Source organism: Astatotilapia calliptera, chromosome 11, assembly GCF_964374335.1.
Source record: "Astatotilapia calliptera chromosome 11, fAstCal68.1, whole genome shotgun sequence".
NCBI lineage: Eukaryota > Metazoa > Chordata > Actinopteri > Cichliformes > Cichlidae > Astatotilapia > Astatotilapia calliptera.
In genome coordinates, this window is record NC_137432.1 from 9,919,110 (window position 1) to 9,938,724 (window position 19,615).

General features: G+C 42.3%; 1 protein-coding gene across 1 annotated transcript in view; it reads left to right on the forward strand.

Moving 5' to 3' along the window:
* The window catches only part of lars2 (leucyl-tRNA synthetase 2, mitochondrial), a 34,968-nt gene that overhangs the window by 9,838 nt on the left and 5,515 nt on the right, over positions 1–19,615 (forward strand). The window contains exons 4-17 of the mRNA XM_026184495.2: positions 4,616–4,707; positions 6,115–6,175; positions 6,278–6,367; positions 6,668–6,811; positions 9,608–9,715; positions 10,661–10,820; positions 11,202–11,306; positions 11,409–11,524; positions 11,612–11,895; positions 15,203–15,301; positions 17,043–17,180; positions 17,287–17,390; positions 17,777–17,956; positions 18,069–18,238. Coding sequence (XP_026040280.2) covers positions 4,616–4,707; positions 6,115–6,175; positions 6,278–6,367; positions 6,668–6,811; positions 9,608–9,715; positions 10,661–10,820; positions 11,202–11,306; positions 11,409–11,524; positions 11,612–11,895; positions 15,203–15,301; positions 17,043–17,180; positions 17,287–17,390; positions 17,777–17,956; positions 18,069–18,238 — 1,851 coding nt within the window. The remainder of the gene's footprint in view (positions 1–4,615; positions 4,708–6,114; positions 6,176–6,277; positions 6,368–6,667; positions 6,812–9,607; positions 9,716–10,660; positions 10,821–11,201; positions 11,307–11,408; positions 11,525–11,611; positions 11,896–15,202; positions 15,302–17,042; positions 17,181–17,286; positions 17,391–17,776; positions 17,957–18,068; positions 18,239–19,615) is intronic.

Here is a 19,615-nt window from a genome sequence, read left to right on the forward strand (position 1 = left end):
AAAAACTGTGTAGAGTGGGCTTTTGGTTACAAGCCATTAACATTTGGATTAGATGCACCAAGGTCTTTAAGGCCAACTTAATGCTTTATTGGTCAAAAATTGACAAACACTTTCAATAAAATTAGAAATAAATTAGAGGCTATGATTCTTACAAATATAAAGATTTAAAATATTGTCTCATGTTTGACCTCTGACCTCTACTTCAAGGTCAATAGATTATGCTGAAGGTCATAGTGATAATAATCCTATATAGGGCTGTTTAAAACGGTCTTTCTTACTGCCGTTGTGTGCAAAGACAATATATGGTGAATGATATATGATGGTGAATGATATGACAGTATATGGTGAATGATATATAGGCATTAATATCACTGTACTTTAAACCTCTGACGTCTTCTTCGAGGTCAAATAAGGTCAAACTTTCGTAAAATGACTCATCTTTAAGGCTAATATTGAAATTTACTGCCTGCTGGGATTCTGAATATCACATTATAGTTTGCATTCAACTATCATGTCACATTTGACGTCTGCCTTTCTTTCAAGTTTCTTTCAATCCTAAGTTTGAAGAGTTTAATTTCAGTTTAGTTTTTTTTTCAGTATTGCTGTATTTGTGGCAAGATTTAGGAAAATCAGTGCACAGCAGGACATTTTGAAAGCAGCTGACTCAGTCTTGTAGACATCCGAAGCCTCAATAAACACGTCCACAAAAGTCTCTTCGGATAGTTTGTGATAACAGATTTGACCAAATGAACACATGACAAAACTACGTTTATTTCTGCTGCACAAAATTATTTCAGAGATCTGGTTTTTATTATAGTAGTTAACTTTCATGACTAGTTTTAGTTTTTAGTTTACTTTTCGTTAACTTTAATAACCTTGGCTGACACTGAATCCTTCTTACAATAAAGTGAGGAATGAGGTCGGCCCATAAGCAGCTGTTTTGCTTTTCCTATAAGGTGTTTCTATGGTTTTTAATACCTGCTGTGGTAATTTGGATCCTCGCTATGAGGTCTCCTTGTAAGGTTAAAATTAGGTGTAAATAGAGTAAAATCCATACTCTCGATTACCAGCGCTCTAGTCTGTTATTGACTCCACTCTGTTTCAGCTCCTAGTGCTGCAATCGATATTCAGCACTCTGTTTGATTCCACTAAACGGCGGCCGCTGATGAAGCCGCGAGCAGTGTCTGTCACATGGACCGTGCTCCTGCGGTGACACAAACACCTGCTCAGTTCTTTGGTTAGACTTTGTCTGTACATGATCTATCCACCCAAGAAGAAAGGTGGGTGTGTGACAAGTTTCTCTCTTCCTCTGTGTTTTCTGGTCCAGGTGCCGTCTTTACACGAGATGCAGTGTTATTTTTGTTTCACCTGCCCGTCTTCCTCTGGCTGGTTTGTCTCTGAACAGAAACCTGGTGTCACATCACTGAGAACTACTTTGTTTCTCTCAGCATCGGTCAGAAAGTTGAGTTTGTTCTGCTGTATGCACTCAGTCTACCCTATTCACTAGTTAACTGAGAAAGGTACTCACTCTCCTTTAAACAGTTATGTGTAATGGGAGTTCTTTCATGTGTCACATACTAAATTAGAGAAAGTTTTAACCTAGACCTAACCTAGTTCTTTATAAATATCAAAATATGAGGTAATCAAAACAAAAAAAGATGTTAACTTTTAACCTTTATTGTAAGTACAAAGCTCGTGCTAATAATCACAGTAAACAGTAAAAATTAAAGTTGTTCCTGAAACTTCAAGTGTGGTTTTTTTTTTTTACACTTGTTTTTGTTTGGTTTTTTTTTACACTTATTTTTTCTCAGAATTCTGAGAAAAAGTCGGAGATTCTGAGATTAAAATCAGAATTCTAACTTTAATCTCAAAATTCTGACTTTTTTTCTCAGAATTCTGACTTTAGTCTTAGAATTCTCAGATCATAGTCAGAAGTCTGAGTAAAAAATTTTTCTCAGAATTCTGAATATAATCTGAGAATTCTAGGAAAAAAAAGTCAGAATTCTGAGATTAAAGTCAGAATTAAAATCTCAGATTTCTAAGCAAAAATTTAGAATTTTGAGACTAAAGTCAGAATTCTGAGGGAAAAAGTCAGAATATTGGAAAAGGGGAAAAAAAAAGATGTGCCCACCTTTTTTTTTTTTTTTTTTTTTTTCCCCTTCCCCCTTCGGTGACCCTAACCCTCTTCCGTAGATATTAAAATGAGTTTGATGCAAAACATATAAGCGTGACAAATGGTCCTAATTATTCCAACCATGACTGAGTACCGTTTTCAGTTTAGATAGATATCATGGGCACTGCTGCTGGGTGTAATTATATATGTGAAAACAACAACGCTTGTTTCTTGCTTAGGAAAAATAATAATTTTTACAGTCTATACCACATGTGTCAAAATCGCGGCCTGCCGACATTTAAATCCAGCCACACGTCACTTGAGCTTCTTCACACAGAATTCAACAAAAGGAAAGTTGATTTTTCAGAGCAGACAATTTCGGCTGAGACGAGACCCTGAGTCTACGTGATCACCAAGTGTTTTCTTCTCTCTTTTGTTCAAAAAACGTTACTTTCTGGTGGGTTTTTTGGTTTACAAAAATTCACTGTTAACTATTACATTTGCACTCAGTAACCTTCATGTTCTATTGGATTATAACCAGAATACGACCGGCTGGCAGCCTGTGGAGTTGAGTCCTGTGGAGTTGTGCTTATTGACAAAGAGACTCATTGAGACTGATGGATATGTATCGACAGTCGGAATGATGACGCTGCTGATTATCACAAATCATTTCCTGACATAAGCTAGAATTAATTTAGTTTCAAGATGGTAACAAAACTATTAGTTTGCTTAAAAGTAGGATTGCTTTTAGTTTGACAGAGATGCATCTAATGGGCACTGATGGTACACAGACATCAATATCAGCTTTTTCATTATTCAGCTGTCAGAGCAAATTTTCAGGCTTTTTCGTTTCATGCTTATAAATATTAGCTGGTGGTAGGTTCAAATTTATCAAACACACGTGTGTATTGGTACATTTTCACCACATTTAGAGCATGAAAAGGAATAAAAATGCTAAAGACGGGCGCCAGTATATCTCACTGCGTTGAGCAGCCGACAGATGTACCAAAAGGTTACTGCAGGAACCCGGGTCATTTCCTGTGTGATGATCCTCCTGCACCACCTTTTCTTCTGCCCTGCTGTCCTGTCCAATATAAAGGCTGAACTACCCAAAAATAAGCTATTTAAAAAGACTAATAGGGCTGGTCTGCCTCTACACATACACTGATGTGTAAGGGTTGGTAAGGGGTAGTTAACCTTTGAATGGGCTAGTGTAACGAGGAAACGTTTATCAAGTTGCATTTCAAAGTGTCAGATGGAGTGGAGTTTGTCTGGAGCTGTGTGGGTGGACACTTGCATGTAGCATCATATCAACAACATCAGTCTCCCAGCTCTTCTCCTCTGCTTTCATCCCATGGTGCCCTGCCCTGATTGGCTCTGACTTTGCATTACAGTGACTTCAGTGACTCTCTTGTCCATCTACCACAATCTCTTGTCAATGTGCTGATTTCACGGCCACAGATTCTCAAAAAGTCGGGGTAGCTTCACACTTTCTGTGGTCACAAGGATAAGTGGAGCTATTACCAGTGAAGTATTTACGCTGGATCAAGAGTGTAGTAGCACATCTGTCCTAACATTTTTCCGCTTGCAGTTCACATCGTGGCTGCTTTACTCACAGTGTGGCTGTATTCCTCCTGAGCTCTCTTAGCCTGATACCATCCAGCACTCGGCTTTACAAATGAGGCCCCTGCAGTTACCAAGGATACCAATTCGTCTGAAACATCAGACCAGTTAGGGTCCGTTCAGCGATGCTCTCCAGCTCTCGAGTCCTCGTCGCTCTGCCTCTCCTCTACTTTACTCACGCCTTCCACTCCTGTGCTCTCATTTCGTCTCGCCCAGTAAGCAGAAAAACACCATCGAGGACCCAAAAAGATGTCGCCTCGAGTGTTTGCCTGGGGGAGCCGTGCGTTCAGAGAGGATGTGTATAGAAAGTGACAGTATATTTACAACAAGTTCAGGGTAATAATGTAAGCATGCTGAACCTTCTTTCTAAGGTTAAACCAGTTCCTTTTACATTTTAGTAAAACATCGGCTCTTAGTCTGTGTGCTTCCATCCCGATGTGTAAGCTCCCAGCAGGGATTTACACATCACCATAAAGTTGATGCGTGCAGAGGACCCTCGTTCCCTCCTAGACTGACTTGTTTTTTTTGGTTTAATAGTTACTGATTGCATAAATCCTGCTGTAATGTGAACAGCATGCTGATCAGAGGTGCTGTCAGTTAATTATGTGAATGATGCACGTTGACACCACAGGGCTATTTTCATTTTCCTCCTTTCACCTGGGAAACTTTCTCCTCTTGGTCTAAGTGTGATGTTAAGTCTGAAACCTTCAGTGACACTTTTGACCAATATTTAAACAGATTTCATATCGTTTCAGAGAAGCCATTTTTTGGTTAATTCAGCTCCTACTCTATAAAAAGTCCTAAAAAAGGAATATCGAATGGCTTTCACATTTTCCAGAAAGCTAATGAAAATGACGAGTTCCCTGATTGTGTCTTCAGGTCTTAAATCCAATGGGCTGGGATGCCTTTGGACTTCCAGCTGAGAATGCAGCCATAGAGAGGGGGCTTGACCCAGAAGACTGGACTAAAAGGTATTTGAACTATTACATCTCAGTGTTTGTTGTTTTTATATGCTAACTGGAATTGGCCCACTTTTGTGGTGCTAGGTTAGACCCTGTCTTGACTTACAAATGTAGACCGTGCCTGCAAACAAATGAATGGCTGTCTAAGGGAATTCAAACAGTTCTTTAAAATGAATACTGGCATTGCCATTTAGTCATCATTTATAGTTGTCAAATACACAATAAGCCATAAAATGCTCTGAATTACAATTAAATTCTAAAATTGCATTTAAGTAAACAAAATACTAAATGGAAAGTTATACCTTTAACCGTTTAATTCAAACATATTTTGTATTTTTATATTTCTTATCTTTAATTTAAAATGACTTCTGCTGTTGCTGGATGTCATCACTCAGACATCCCACCGATGCGGTGAGTTTCTCATCTCGAGCTGACAGATTACATGCTCCGGTTTCTTCTTTTTCCTTTAAGTCTTTTTTTCATACCAATTTTTTGTCCAAAAGATATTCAGAACATCCGTTATTTCAGCCAGAGCATCGCTTTTTATTATTATGTGTTTTTTTTAAACAGTGCTCACAGAAACACTTTGGAAACGTTTGCCTTTTTCCAGCTTCCTCTTTGAAAACAATTGTTTCGGTTTCATCAGTCAGATTTTCGCCTAATTTTTTGCCTTAGTTGTCCAGACGTCTCTTTTGCAACACGTCACCGCTCTCTCTGCTTCACCTGGAGGTAAACCTGTCTCCTTATAGAGAAAATGGAGGCATGGCAGTATGCAGATTATATGCAGGCAGCACAAACCTGTTGGTTCAGAATGATTTAGTAACGTATGCATAGTGGTAAGAACAAAATAGGCTGGTGTACATGTTTCATAACTCCAGGTAATTTTGCTAAATGAGGGCTATTGTCATGTTCAAGAAACCAGTTTGTGGTGGTGGAGGTTTTGTGATATGGCCTGATATCCTGCTAGAAGAAGCTATTAGACGATGGGTGCACTGTTGTCATAAATGATGCTCAACTGATATTAAAGGTCCTAAAGTATGCCCAAAGAAAAACCTCTTCCACAGCATTACACCACCAGAAACCTGAAGCTTTGTTGGAAGGCAGAACAGATCCATGCTTTCATGTTGTTTGTACCAAATGCTGACCCTACCATCTAAAGCAGCAGAAATTAAGACTTAACAGACCAGGCAACATTTTTACAATCTTCTGTTGTCCAAATTTGGTGAGCATATGCCATCTGTAACCTCAGTTCCCTGTTCACAGCTGACAGAGTGGCACTGGATGCAGTCCTCTGTTGCTGTTGCTGATCAGTTTAGCTGATTAAATATTTGTGTTGAGCAGTTGAAAAGGTGTACCTAACAAAGTGGCCCATGAGTGCACTATATCCTAACTCTAGCGCCGTTCCTCTCGCTTCAGTAACATACAGTCTATGCGGGAGCAGCTGGACACTCTCGGGCTTTGCTTCAACTGGGACCGGGTAAGCAGCACGTGATGATGAGCTGAGCATCAGACAGAGAGTTTTGGCAGCTTTCAGGCCGCTTTTGCTCCCTTTTGAGTCTGATTCTCACTTTCCTGACAGGAAGTGACCACTTGCCTCCCAGACTACTACAGGTGGACGCAGTATCTATTTATCAAGCTCTTTGAAGCGGGACTGGCATACCAAAAAGAGGTATTAATCGTATTTGCGCTCTGGTTTATCCTGGATTTCTTTTAAATGAATAATATGACTTGCGCAGGTTTCAGATCCCTGACTGGTACAGTAATGATTGAAGCAGCTCAGAGTTTTCTCTTTGACTGGATTAAATGGTAGACAGGCTGGAAAAAACATTTTTCATTTTGTGTAATAAAATGCAGTGGCCTTAAAATATGCTTTTAAATATGAGCTACTTCTTAAGCTGTGCTTTTCAATTTGTGAGCTCATGTGTGCCGTTTGGGTGTGTGCTGTGTGCGTGCATGTGTGTTATCCAAGGCTGTGGTGAACTGGGACCCTGTTGATCAGACGGTGCTGGCTGATGAACAGGTGGATGAAAATGGGCACTCCTGGAGGTCTGGAGCTCTGGTGGAGCAGAAGCTACTCACACAATGGTTCATCAAGACTACAAACTATGCCAAGGTATGACTGTACCGCGTGTGTGTGAGAGGCAGTGCTAGAGATACACCAGTATGTGTGTGACAAGCAGCATCTGAATGGCTGACCAGAAACTTCATGTGGGCAAAAATGAGCTGCGGAGCCCTCTGATAACAATCATGGCTGACACTTCAGTAACAGCAGCTGCAGTCCTGCTTCTCTGGTTCTGCAATCAGACCCCTGGAGACCATCATTTATAGCCTGGCATCTCTACTTCAAGGAAAAAGAGACCAGAAGCCTCAGTAATACCACCAGGTGGCCTGGCTGGCTGATGAGAAGCCTCCACCTTTAAGCAGAGGGGTGAACAGGGCTGGTGCACGGTGAAATTAGCCGTTTTGGACTTACATGAATCAGCCTCAGAAAGAAAGTTCATACATTTTTCATGGAACTCATGCATGTGTGTGCATGTGCTTGCACATAGAAATACACTGTACAGGCAGGTACCTATAAAAGAGAAAAGTTTGGCTTTATGTGCTCAGTGCTTGAACACTTTAAACTCGAATTTATCTTAGTTTGTTTACTGAGTTGAGAAAAATTGGGTAGAAATGTTTCTAATAACATTTTTTTTTGTTTCTAGAGCTGCAATGAGGAATTACATTCATGTTTAGTTAATGTTAGTTGATCTTAATTTTGTGGGGCATCTTTTTTGGTGTCTAAATGTGCAGAAAATCTCCCAAAAATTGCAATACCAACAAAATAATTCAGCTTCAAAGCCATCCAAAACTTTAAACATAGTCAGAGATACAGAACATCAAAGCAGTAAATCCTCACATTTGCCTAGCAAAAAAACAAAGTTTGACATCTCTGCATTCAAATTATGGGTTCAGTCACTGCCTGATTATTTCAGCTCTTCTTGTTTCCATCACAATATAAAAGAAAGCATAAGCAAGTTTTTGTGAGTGGGGTTTCATTTCATACTGAGATAACATTGAAACCAGTGCCTGGGCGGTGTGAAATAAATGTAAAAAAGAAAAACATTGGAAATGATGCAAAACACATGTAATTTCCAATAAAACAAACCCCAAACTTGCGAGAGCACCAGCGTGTCCGTTTGAGGGTTTTATTCGCTGCTTTGTCACTTTGATTAAAAAAATAATTTCGTCCGCAGTCGGCTGTCGCTCTGGTTCAGCCGCGGCGCCGAAGTCGCCCGTGCGTGTCCGTGTCAGAGGTTTGAGCGGAGGTGGAAGCAGCCTACTGTGACAATGTGTTCCTGCATTTCTAATTTTCTCTGAAGAGCAGAGAAGTGGGAAGGAAGGAAGAGGAAGGTGTTAAGGGAGAGAAGTGAGAGAGACAGATGGAGGGAAAGGCGGACCGTGTCAAACCAGAGCGTGACAAATAAAAAGCGATGTAATTGGACTGTGATTTCCTTTTTTTTTTTTTTTTTATTTCTGTCCGCTCGCCTCTAAACGTGTTCGAGTCTGTTAGACAACATTAACTTCAGGCAATATTTATTCAGTTTAGCTGTCAAGTTATTCCACATTGTGCAACGACTGTGTATTATTACTAAGATGGATCCTTTTTTTTCTTCCCATGTGGAGCGTGCAGGATGCTAAATGATCACATGGCAGGAGCAGGAGTTTTCAATTTCATGCATAATCACACTTGTTGCACTCAGACAAATGCTGCCTGCCTATTACACCACGACTGACATCTAAATGATTCACAAAAAGCGAGAGCTCAGTGCGCCGCTCACATGCAGTATTGTTCAAATAGCTTCCAGAAATGTTTGATTTCCTCCAAGTAAATTAACACCCGACAACTGAACCCACTTCCAAAGTACAGCTGTTTGTGTGTTTCCTCACTGTGTTAATATATTTCCCAGAAGTGTACTTGACATGTCTCACTCACACATGCACACACACAGTCCTTGGTTACTCTTATTTCATGCTCGAGCTTTTCTTTGTTGCCAGGGACTCATGTCCTTGCTGTTAATGTTTTTTCTGGCTTTTGTGAGAAAAACACTCACTGCCTTTCACTTTAAAGCCGTGCCCGATTCTCACTCGTAGCTTTTTTTTCGTCATCTTTGTTTTGCTGTGTCTCCTTCCAGCAGCCTCTCAGTCACGCTGACACACGTTCTTCGGGATTTATGCCCCTTTTTTCCCCTCTCGCTCTGAAGGGAATCCATAACTGACGAGCTGCACTCATGCTAGCGATGACTATGGCTAGTGTTTATGTTCGTATTGATAACTCTGTGATGAGGTACTGCATGCTGAACTGCACCACGATGGGGTGGAGGGGTGGTTTGTGGGTAATAGATGCTGACAGACTGAAAAGGAAATTGAGAATTATAACATCTCTGGCCTCAGACCAGCTGTGGCTTTTTGGCTTGAGCCTCGTTGATATGCATAGCTTCCTTTAATCATGCAGTATAAATGTTGTTGTGTGTCTGTGTGTGTGTGTGTGTGTGTGTGTGTGTGTGTGTGTGTGTGTGTGTGTGGGGGGGGGGTGTATGGGCTTATGGGTGTGTATGTGAAGTGTGGGTGTGTGAGGTAGTGTGCACACTATATAGGCGATTGCTTTGCGATATCCAGGAAAGAGGGCGAGCAGAGGTCACAATTTTTGAGAATCCCTTTTTGTCTGCATAATGTGACCTGGTCGGCTCTGCTGCTTTGTCAAAATAAATTGGCTGCGCTTTGAAAGAGGCCACACGGAATTGGAGTCAATTGCATTATCCTAGACAGCCACATACTAATAGGAATATCTCTTTTCCACAGTGAAGTGGAAAATTAGCTCCTTCCAAACTTGTACAAAGTAGTAAACTTGTGGCTTTATCTCTTTCAGCCCCTCCTGGACGCCCTGCAGGACCTTCCAGAGTGGTACGGGGTCAAAGCCATGCAGGCAAACTGGATTGGAGAGTGCACCGGATGCTACTTCGACTTCAAACTGAAGGTGGATCTCGACTCCTTTCTCTCTCCTCTTCACTTTTCTTGTTTTCTTTCAGTCTCTCAGCACTTTCCCAGCAAGTGCTCCCTCTTCTGTGCTTCTGTTTTTCATCTCTTTCACCCCGAGCACTGATTGCCTGCTTTGAGTTTCTTTGACAGCTCTCTTTTTATCTGTTTCTATTAAAATCATGTACCAAAACATCGAAATCCATACTTATTATTTGCTTTCACTGCATCTGCTACAAGTAGCAATTTACCCAAACAGATGATGTCGCAGATTACTTGCTGCTGAAAGTCGTATTTAGGCTTCTTCACAAGCCTGTTGTCTCAAACTGAGAGACATCAAAAAGCCAACTGAGAACCCAATTACTGGCATTATTAAAGCAGTTTTCCTTAAAAATAAAAATCACTCAAGTCGGTTCTTTAATTGTGATATTTTGTAGTATTTTTATATTTATAGAGGAAAGAGGGTTGGATAATAATTGGAAAGGGTTGTTATGAAGGAATGTAAAATTAAAGTAAAAACTAGAGTTTGTAAAATGCTGCTGTTAATTGCAATTATCTCCTATCAGTATGATTTTTAGCGTGATGGGTACTAATTGTTAATTAGAATATCCTTAAATAACTGTGCGCCATCTAAAAGTGATCTCAGGATGTTTATTGTAGCTAAAAGAGCCCAGTAAGCCCTGAAGGTGTTTTATATGTCTGAGTCACTGTGGTCAAGTTTTATAAGCTGTGATTCAAAATTTGTGTATATATATATGTGTGTATATGTTATAAAAATTGTTATGTTATAAAAATCATAAAAATGCTAACCGTTGCTTTGTTCTAGTTTTATTTGCCATCTTACAGAAATCTGGAATAGAAAGCCAGCAGGTCCTCGCTGTTTATTCGACCTCTGTGCCGCTGTGGATGTGACAGTTTCCCACATGCCTCCTCTCTTATTTTCCAGGTGAATGGGAAGGAAACAGGAGAGACCCTGTCAGCCTACAGCTCCTCCCCGGAGACGGTGTACGGAGCTGCTTACCTGGCCATCCTGCCCTCCCACAGACTGCTGCACGGCAGTAGCTCAGTGCGCTCCGCTCTGCAGGAAGCCTTTCAGCCAGGCAGAGGTTGGCATCTCTCCACACTCGCAACCAGCTTGTGCTCAGGCTGTTTTCAAACTGGAGTTTACACACTTTAATATGTTCTTGTATGATTACTAGCTTTTCTTTGAAGAATTGCGAACTATATTTTTTATACACTTCATTAAAGTTTTGTATTGTACTTGTCTTTATGTGTTCCATATCCTGGAGTGGATGCATGTTGGATACCTTGCGCTAATGTAAATATTTAATTTCGAACACAGTCGAGGTTTGGTTGTAGAAGCTGCAGTGGACTGTTTGTTAATTGGGTTCCCCTTGAACTAGTCTCAGTGGTGAACAGTTGTTGATAATGAGCTGCCAGGGGAAGCAGCGCTGCCTCTCATTCCCCTCCTGCCCTTTGCTCTTCAGACTCCCTGACAGACATCACCGCTCACAACCTGTTCACCGGCCGTGAGGTTCCCCTGGTCATCTCACACAAGGAGACTTTTGATGACTATCTGGATACTGTGGTTGGTGCGTTATGAACAAGTAAAAAGGATTGAAATAAGCAGCATCTTATGTCTGTTGAGTGCTTTTACCTTCTTGACATGTTCATGCTGCACATGTATGTTACAGGTGTCCCAGACTGTAATGAAGAGGATCTGTCTGTAGCTAGAGCTCTGAATCTGAGTTGGGCATCAGTGCTGAAAACTCGTGAAGATGGGACACAAACCCTCATCAACTCTGAGGAGGTCAGCACTAATACTAATCATTCTTTAATAAAAAGCAAACAACACTATTTTCATTCTTTTGTCCCTCTTCTTTTATCTGTTGCATAGTTCTCAGGCCTTACCAGAGATCAAGCCTTTAACTCTATTACCCAGAAGGCCAAAGAACAGAAGGTTGGAGGCTACCTAACCAGCTCCAAGCTCAGAGATTGGTTGATATCCAGACAGCGATACTGGGGCACACCCATCCCTGTGGTGCACTGTGGGTCATGCGGTCCGGTCGCCGTCCCTGAGGAGGAGTTACCAGTTACTCTGCCAAAGCTGCCATCGATTACAGGAAAAGGGGCGTCGCCTCTAGAAGCAGCACATGACTGGGTCAACTGCAAATGTCCCAGGTGAGAACGCTGAGTATTATCAGCCCTGTATAACGCACAGCAGGACTGTAGACTTCATTTATCCCACTTCATGTGTCTCATTAACCTTTCGTGCCATTACAAACAAATAGATAAGCAGTGTATAAGAAGGAGGGAAGGAGAAGGTACAGGATGTGACATCTTTCTTAAATCCTTAAAAATGGAGAATTAGTATTTGTAAATTGTCTATAACACGCAGTGATGCTCACAGGGCCTTACGTTCCTTCCTAATATTCAAATTAATGTAGAAAATGCACATGAAAGAGTAGCAGCTAGGAGGTGCTGAACCCTCTGTTATGCTTTTATAGACCACACAATAACAGTTTTAATGAGTGCATATAATTACTACTATAGCCTGTACTTGTTATACTGGTCAGCTGCAGTTTATTATCTAAGAACAAACATATAATGCATAAAGTGTCAGTGTCACTGCAGCCAGAAAATGCAGCTTGGGAAGCTGTTTATAGCAGCTTTTGTCATTTATGCACCTTAACATTTGCTTACAAGAGTCCAAAGAGTTTGTTGGCTACCATTGAGTGAGCCATATTATTTATTGCATAGCTGCAAATAAAATTCTTCAAAAGGCGCAAACTCCACAAAGAATGGCTGAGAGGTCTTTTTTTGTATTAGATTAACTGGAACAAGGCCCCACAAACAGGAAAAATAGCAATAGAGCAAAATCGTATTCTTGCATCAGGATTAAACATGTTTACGTCTGCTATAATGTTGAATCATTTAAAATAGAAGTCTCTGGTGACCGTTCGAGGAACTGCCTCGGAGGTCACTGCTCTGGTTCTTTTCTACAATTTGAAAAATCCGGTCCGATTAGTGTGGGAACTCCTGAATATGTTCACTCCAATCAAGCCTTTTGTTCAGTTCTGTATCTCATAGATCCCATTTGTACAAGTATCACTGGATCAACACCATCTCCTGAAGCACTGTTAGTATTAGCATCAGCACAGCCACACGTCCGTCTATGTCATACTGTATATGAGATACACGGTGTTATTCCTTTTCTAGCACAGCATAAGCGTTTTGGGGAAATGATCATGCCTGTTATGGCGTTTGTGGCCGCCTTTCCTTCCTGTGTTTCCTCAGGAGAACAACACTGACAAAATGAGATCGCTGTCAATCGGGCCTGAGAGGACTGACAGCTTTACAGGAACACTTTGCATTGAGTGCAAGCCTGTAAATTGCATGATTAATACTTTTGTTCATTCGGGGTTATGTAATCAGTGGCATCTCTGACACGAGCAGCATGAGATGATGATGATGATGATGATGGGTGTTATATAAGCCAGCTGTGTCTCGAGAGATGCACACGAATGCCCTACAAGCACGGACATACATGCATTTACCTTTTATGCACAGTGCCTAATCATTCACACACACGGACACACACACACACACATCTCAGCAGCTCATCAGTGAATGTGCTGAATGCAGAATGACTGCTCAACTGGCGTCTCCAGAGCGCCTTGCTGACATGGGAATTCCTCTCTGAATAAGACTAATCACCGCCATGGCACCATGTTGATTAAAACCAAGGCCCACTCAGTCGCAGATGGCACAAGTCATCAGATTGTGTTCACTCACTTCCACAAAGCTACTATAATTCCCCCCCATCAGCAGTGATTGATGGCTATAATCGCAAAGACGCCGTTATCTCCTCTCTTCCCATCTCCCCTCCGTTGTTAAGTGTCTGTTGAAATTTGTTCTCGTCACTTGTCGACCATGTCCAATTAAAGTTTGCGAGGAACACAGACGGGCAGGGCGATGAGAGATGGGTGGCAGGAATGCAGTTTTGTCTGTCCTTGACGAAGTCATTTCCTGCGTGCTCATCTTTGTCTCATAACCTCTGCAGTTCTGTAAATTGGTCTGCCAACTGAACCCTGAGCTTTGATTTAGTCTGGTTTAAGAAGGTGTGCGTGCAGGTGTGGGTTTGCAGGTAAAAGGCGAGACTGCTTAGTTAGCACAACACCAACATATGAGCAGGTGGACACACAGCAGATTGGAGAGCTTTCGAGTGGACAGCTGCCTCCTTTAGCTGCATCTGTTTGAGAGCCTTTTGGCTTTTTCTGGCTCACCCTCCAAACACACACGCACATTTTACACACTCTCTCCAGCACAGGTTTGTTTTAGCTACCAACTTTTGTTGTTGGGCTCCTTTCATGGCTTAGAGAAGGCCCATCTCTGGACAGAGCACCTTTGTGTCATCAAATCTCATCCTCAGTAGTCTGGGACCAGCTGTCCATCAAATAGCCACAATCTGACTCCTGATTGGTCCATACTGGCCTGTCTGAGGAAGGAGAGGAGCATCCTTTTTCTTTCTTTCTTTCTTTGTGCACACTAATTTTCTCTTTCCATTTGAGCGCTTTTGTGATAGACTGGGTTTTGTTATACTGCTGGGTTTTCATCATATGAAATAACACCTGACTTCCAAATATTAACTGTGCTACACCTTAGCCTTGTTGCTAGGCAACCTCCAGCTCTTACCTCATCATCACAGCCTTATTATAGACTGGTATGGTAGGTGGTCGAGGAGTTTTTGCCTCTCTACGTGCGCGTGTCTGACTAAAAAAATGTGACTGTGAGATGAATCAGAACGCGTCGAGCAGTAGACGGAGTTTAAGATGAAACGGAGGCATCCCACGAGGTCCAGGAGACGACACCAGCTCCGCTGCACACACTGTAGCAAAGCTCAGAGCTGTTTCTCTGTTTGTCTTTCTGGGACACTGATTTTAAATCTTTTGAGACTCATTATAAGTAAAAGGCAGATGCTTTCACCGTTCCATTAAATGCTTTTAAACTGAAGCAGAAGTACTCTCCAAAAGCCCCGCCTCCTTCCCCCTCTTTGCCGATGTCCTCTCCTGCACTGTGAAAGTGTTGCTGGCAGATTCGCATCACATACCCAAGTGCTGTTTGGCTTGGATAGAGAGGGGCACAAGGTGGCATTTCCAACACAAACACATGATCGTGTGTGCGTCCTGCCAGTTCTTTTCCTGTTAGCACAGCCTGTTAGTCAGGGCACAAGAACAGAGCTCTGGTGCCAGGCTGGCTTCAGCTGTGCTTCTCCACGGGGACATGACCCCCACAGCCAGATGCAGGCAGCGTTACACACACACACATGCGCGCGCACACCCACGTTAATCACATAATGAGCCATTTTCTCTGAGCATACAAACAGACATCATTCATTTGTTCACTTTCTAATTTATCAGCCTGTTTTTTTTGTTGTTTTTTTTCCCAGTCCTTCCTTTGCCAACTCTCTCTTTGTCTCTCCTGTCAGATGCAAGGGCCCAGCGAGAAGGGAAACTGACACCATGGACACATTTGTGGACTCGGCCTGGTATTATTTTAGATACACAGACCCTCACAATGCATACAGGTATAAACAGCCTCCTCTTGAAGCTTTAATATGTTCCTGTTCATCCATCTCTGGCTCAATGAGGCCAACAAATGTAGACTTATTTACTTTTCTTTCTTGCATCTTTTTTTCTTACCTTCTTTCTCACCTTTTATTACAATCGTATTTGTTTAAAAGAAAACGAGAAAAGAGGAAGTTGCAAAAGGTTCTCCAGCAGTAGGAGAAGAAGCATGTCTGTCTATTTAGATATGAAGAAAGGTCGCTGTGTAATCGCTGTGTAAATACAAACTCTATAAGTGCTATTGGTGTAAGTTGTACTCAAACTATGATTATGCTCATTGTTAGATCACCCACTCTCTCTCCCACTTGCCTGCTTGAAACACTTGTATTGGGTTGTGTACACGCAGATATGCATACGCACTTCCCTGAAAGTTGCACTCTTTGCCGATAGAGATTATGGAGCAATGGCCGTCACCTGCTGGGGTGGCGGTGATACCCTGAGCTTAACAAAAGAGATTAATTTCCCAGTGCCCTGACCTAGCCGTAAAGCTGCTTTAAAAAGGGAGGGGGACTGCTCTCTCCATCACTTTTCTTTGCCGGACAGATTACGGCACAACAGAAAAAGCAATTACACCATTTGTGCATTTCAGTTGGATTGCTGAGCCGTATACACGCGGGGTGGGGGGTTGGGAGCGAAAATGGGAAGCGAGTGATGTTTTAAAGTAGCAAGTGCGATGAAGGAAATGGGAACAGGGTGTTATGTATTAGACTTCCTTGGCCTCTTGCCAGAAGTGAGTCCGAATTATTTTCAGCTTTGTGAGTTCATAACTCCCCTCCACCCCGGTTCAATTATCTGGAGGTGCTATCAGGCACAGAGGGAGGGTTGGAGGCAGAGACGTGTGAAGGAGAGTAATGATGTAAGTCTTCCCTAAAAAGCGTCATTACCGATACTCCATCATGACAGCCAGGCTGACTACACGCGGCTGTCCTGCCAAGATCTGAAAGCAATAGTCATAGTTTCACTATTAACTTGTGATGGCAGCCAAAATGTAAGAAGGCATTACTTTGGTACTTTTTTCTGAGTCTGAAGAAACTGAAGAGGCTTCACGATGCTTCTTTTCCTCTCTGGATTCTCGTGTGTCAGATTAAGCCTGCCCCCTGGAGGAAGACGGCGTGCATGTCTACCAAAGCACGTAACTACAAACTAGTCTCATCTGAAAAAATGCCTACTGGGATTGTAATTGGGCATTTTGCAGCTTTGAGTTGCTAATTCATTCATTTTTGGCATTGATTTTAAACATCAAAGTGCTTCAAGTGCAGATAACAAAATGACAAAGACATGAACGAGAAAACATAAACTGAATCAATTAAAATTAAAAAAAGGTAAAATAAATGATTACTGTGTAGTATTATGGCGTTAAGTGAGCAAAAGATAAAAGTTACATCGTGATAGAGCAAACCAGCAGCCTCTGTGTTTACTGAAAAGACTTCTTCCACTACATTGGTTTGTGTGGACAGATGATGATGTTTGCACAATCATTTATAGCGTCTGTGAGAGCCCAAAAAAGCTCCTATATGAAACTCAACAGACCTCATTTTAGGAAGGAAGAGATCATTCAAGGTCTTCAGAAATCCTGTCCCCTTCTTCACTGACACTTCTTCACCCTTCTTATTGTTCCTTTTCAGTTTAGCATTGCTCTTGATATTACTTTAGGCTAGTAAATGAAGTGAGCACCTCTTTAAATGTCCTCTCCGTCTTCAGGCCTTTTGAGCGCCACTTGGCAGACCACTGGCTTCCTGTGGACGTGTACATCGGAGGGAAGGAACACGCTGTTATGCACTTGTACTATGCTCGCTTCCTCTGTCATTTCTGCAAGGATCAGGGTCTTGTGGGTCACAGGTGGGGTACACTGTGGTTTATGTGTATGTTTGTTTTTGTTTTTATTTAGTGTGCATTTGAATTTTGAGAGTGTTTGTAAGTGAAACACTCTCTTTATGTGTTACAGGGAACCTTTTCGGAAGCTCCTGGTCCAGGGTCTGATCAAGGGCCAGACGTTTAAGCTTGCAGGCAGTGGCCAGTACCTAAAGAGAGAAGAAATAAACTTCACAGGTACATGCTGCGTGCAGCTGGAGGGTGTTTGTTAATGTGACACATTTGTAACAAGTAGAAAGGAGGGGGGCTCGGAGAAATGACTGATCTTTTTTCTCTGTAATGTGTGGTAACACTGCCTCCCCGCCTCCTTCTAGCGTTGTTAGCGAGAAGCCTTCTTCATTTAAGCGCTTCAGATCGCACTTTTCCAGTTGAATGACGGGTTAATCAGACACTCTCAGGAAAAGCCAAATCACATAAAATCCTTTGAAGATACCAAAACACTGTTATACTTAGCATTTAAGGATTTATTGATTGGTAACAAGATAAACAAGAGATACTGCTAGTCATCAAAGTAGGACGTCTATTGATCCCAGCTATCTCTGACCCCATCCTGTTTCTTCCAGATAAGGAGCCAGTGGCTCTGAGTGGCGGTCACGTTGAGGTGACGTGGGAGAAGATGAGCAAGTCCAAACACAACGGGCTGGACCCCCAAGACGTGGTCCAGCAGTACGGCGTGGACACAGTACGACTATACATCCTCTATGCGGCACCGCCTGAACAGGACATCCTGTGGAATGCTAAGAGTGAGAAGAGTCTGCAAAATTACACAGACAAGTTACTCATGATGTGTGAACTTAAATAAATCTTGTAAAAACATGCTCTTTCCTGTGTCCTGTGTGTGTTGACCCACTCCAGCCGATGCTCTTGCTGGCGTTCTACGATGGCAGTCTCGACTGTGGCAGCTGGTGACCAAGCTGAGAGCAGCACGGCAGCTCGGAGATGTCCCCAACCCCAGGCTGCTGAAAAAGAAAGAGCTCGCAGAGGCCAAAAAGATCTGGGAGAACAAGAACTACGCAATTCAAGAGGTAACTGCTCTGCAGCCTAAAGGCCTTTACACACCGAGCGCGTCGTGATGATGAGTTGGTCCTGATGTTTCTAAACAAGAAAGGGAAGAAACTGAGATTCTGGGTTCATCCGATTCTCACTAGAAGGCAGCAGAAGGCAGACTTAATGGTTTGATCCAGGAGTTGAAGCTGTATAATGGCTGCTTTTGTCCATATTTCATGATGTCAGTTGGGCACTTTAAGCTCTTTTTGACAGAGCTAGGATCACATCTGTGTGTTTAGCTGTGTGTCTGAAGTAAAACAGTATTCTTTTACGTATCATCATTTTGAGCTACGAACACATTTATTCCCAAATGCAGTCTAACATATCAAGTGTGTTTATTCAGATCCGAAAAATTGAGCTTGTTTCGAAAAAAGTCAGTGCTGCAAATTTGTCTGTGTGAGCAGCTCCAGTGAGAACGAGTGAATCCAACTCCAGGCCTCGAGGGCCGGTGTCCTGAAGGTTTTAGATGTGTGCTTGATCCAACACAGTTGATTTAAATGTCTAAATAACCTCCTCAACGTGTCTTGAAGTTCTGCAGAGGCCTGGGAATGAACTATTCATTTGAATCAGATGTGTTGACCCAGAGTGATGTCTATAACCTGCAGGACACCGGCCCTTGAGGCCTGGAGTTGGACACCCCTGGCTTAAGCGTCTCATTGTGACATTAAACTGTGACATATTGCAGCACTTCTCACCAGCAGGGGTCAGATATGTGCCCGTTGTCAAATCTCGGGTTGTCAGTGAGATTTAACATTCACTGTCCTTCGGCAACATATTGCATCTGTCATTTTGCTCCGTTTTGAATTTCGCTCTCAGCTTGTTCCTCTTATCTGTGCTAAAGTTGTTGATGCCTGGTATTAATTAATATCCTTCAGCCTTTTGCCACTTTGTTAATTGTTACAGTTGGAAGGCACGTTAAGAAGTCTTTTCTCATTTATAAGGCACCAAATGACACCAAGTAATATATCACTCGTTACAGTCTCGCAGTACAAAGTCCTGAGTTGTGGCATTTCAGTGCTAAACATCCGTCGCAACCTGAAACCCCTGGAATAAAGGGTAGCAGCAGAAGGCGCTGGAAATTGATTTTAAACTGTCTCCTTTCACACTTTATAAATAGCCTTCTCTGGCTGCCAGGTTTGATAGTCGCTCTCTACCCCCCGCCTCCCACCTCAAGGCCATTGCTTTCAAAGGACCTCAGGCTGTTTGCCCTAAGCCCTCAAAGCCGAGGCTGTCCTTTGATCTGTCCCTCAAAAGCCTCGTTGATAAACCTGCTCCCTGTGGACCCTCCCAAATGGCTCCCTTTTCCATGAAAGCTGAGCAGGGGAATGTTGACTCGCTTTGTGGCTTCAGCTGGT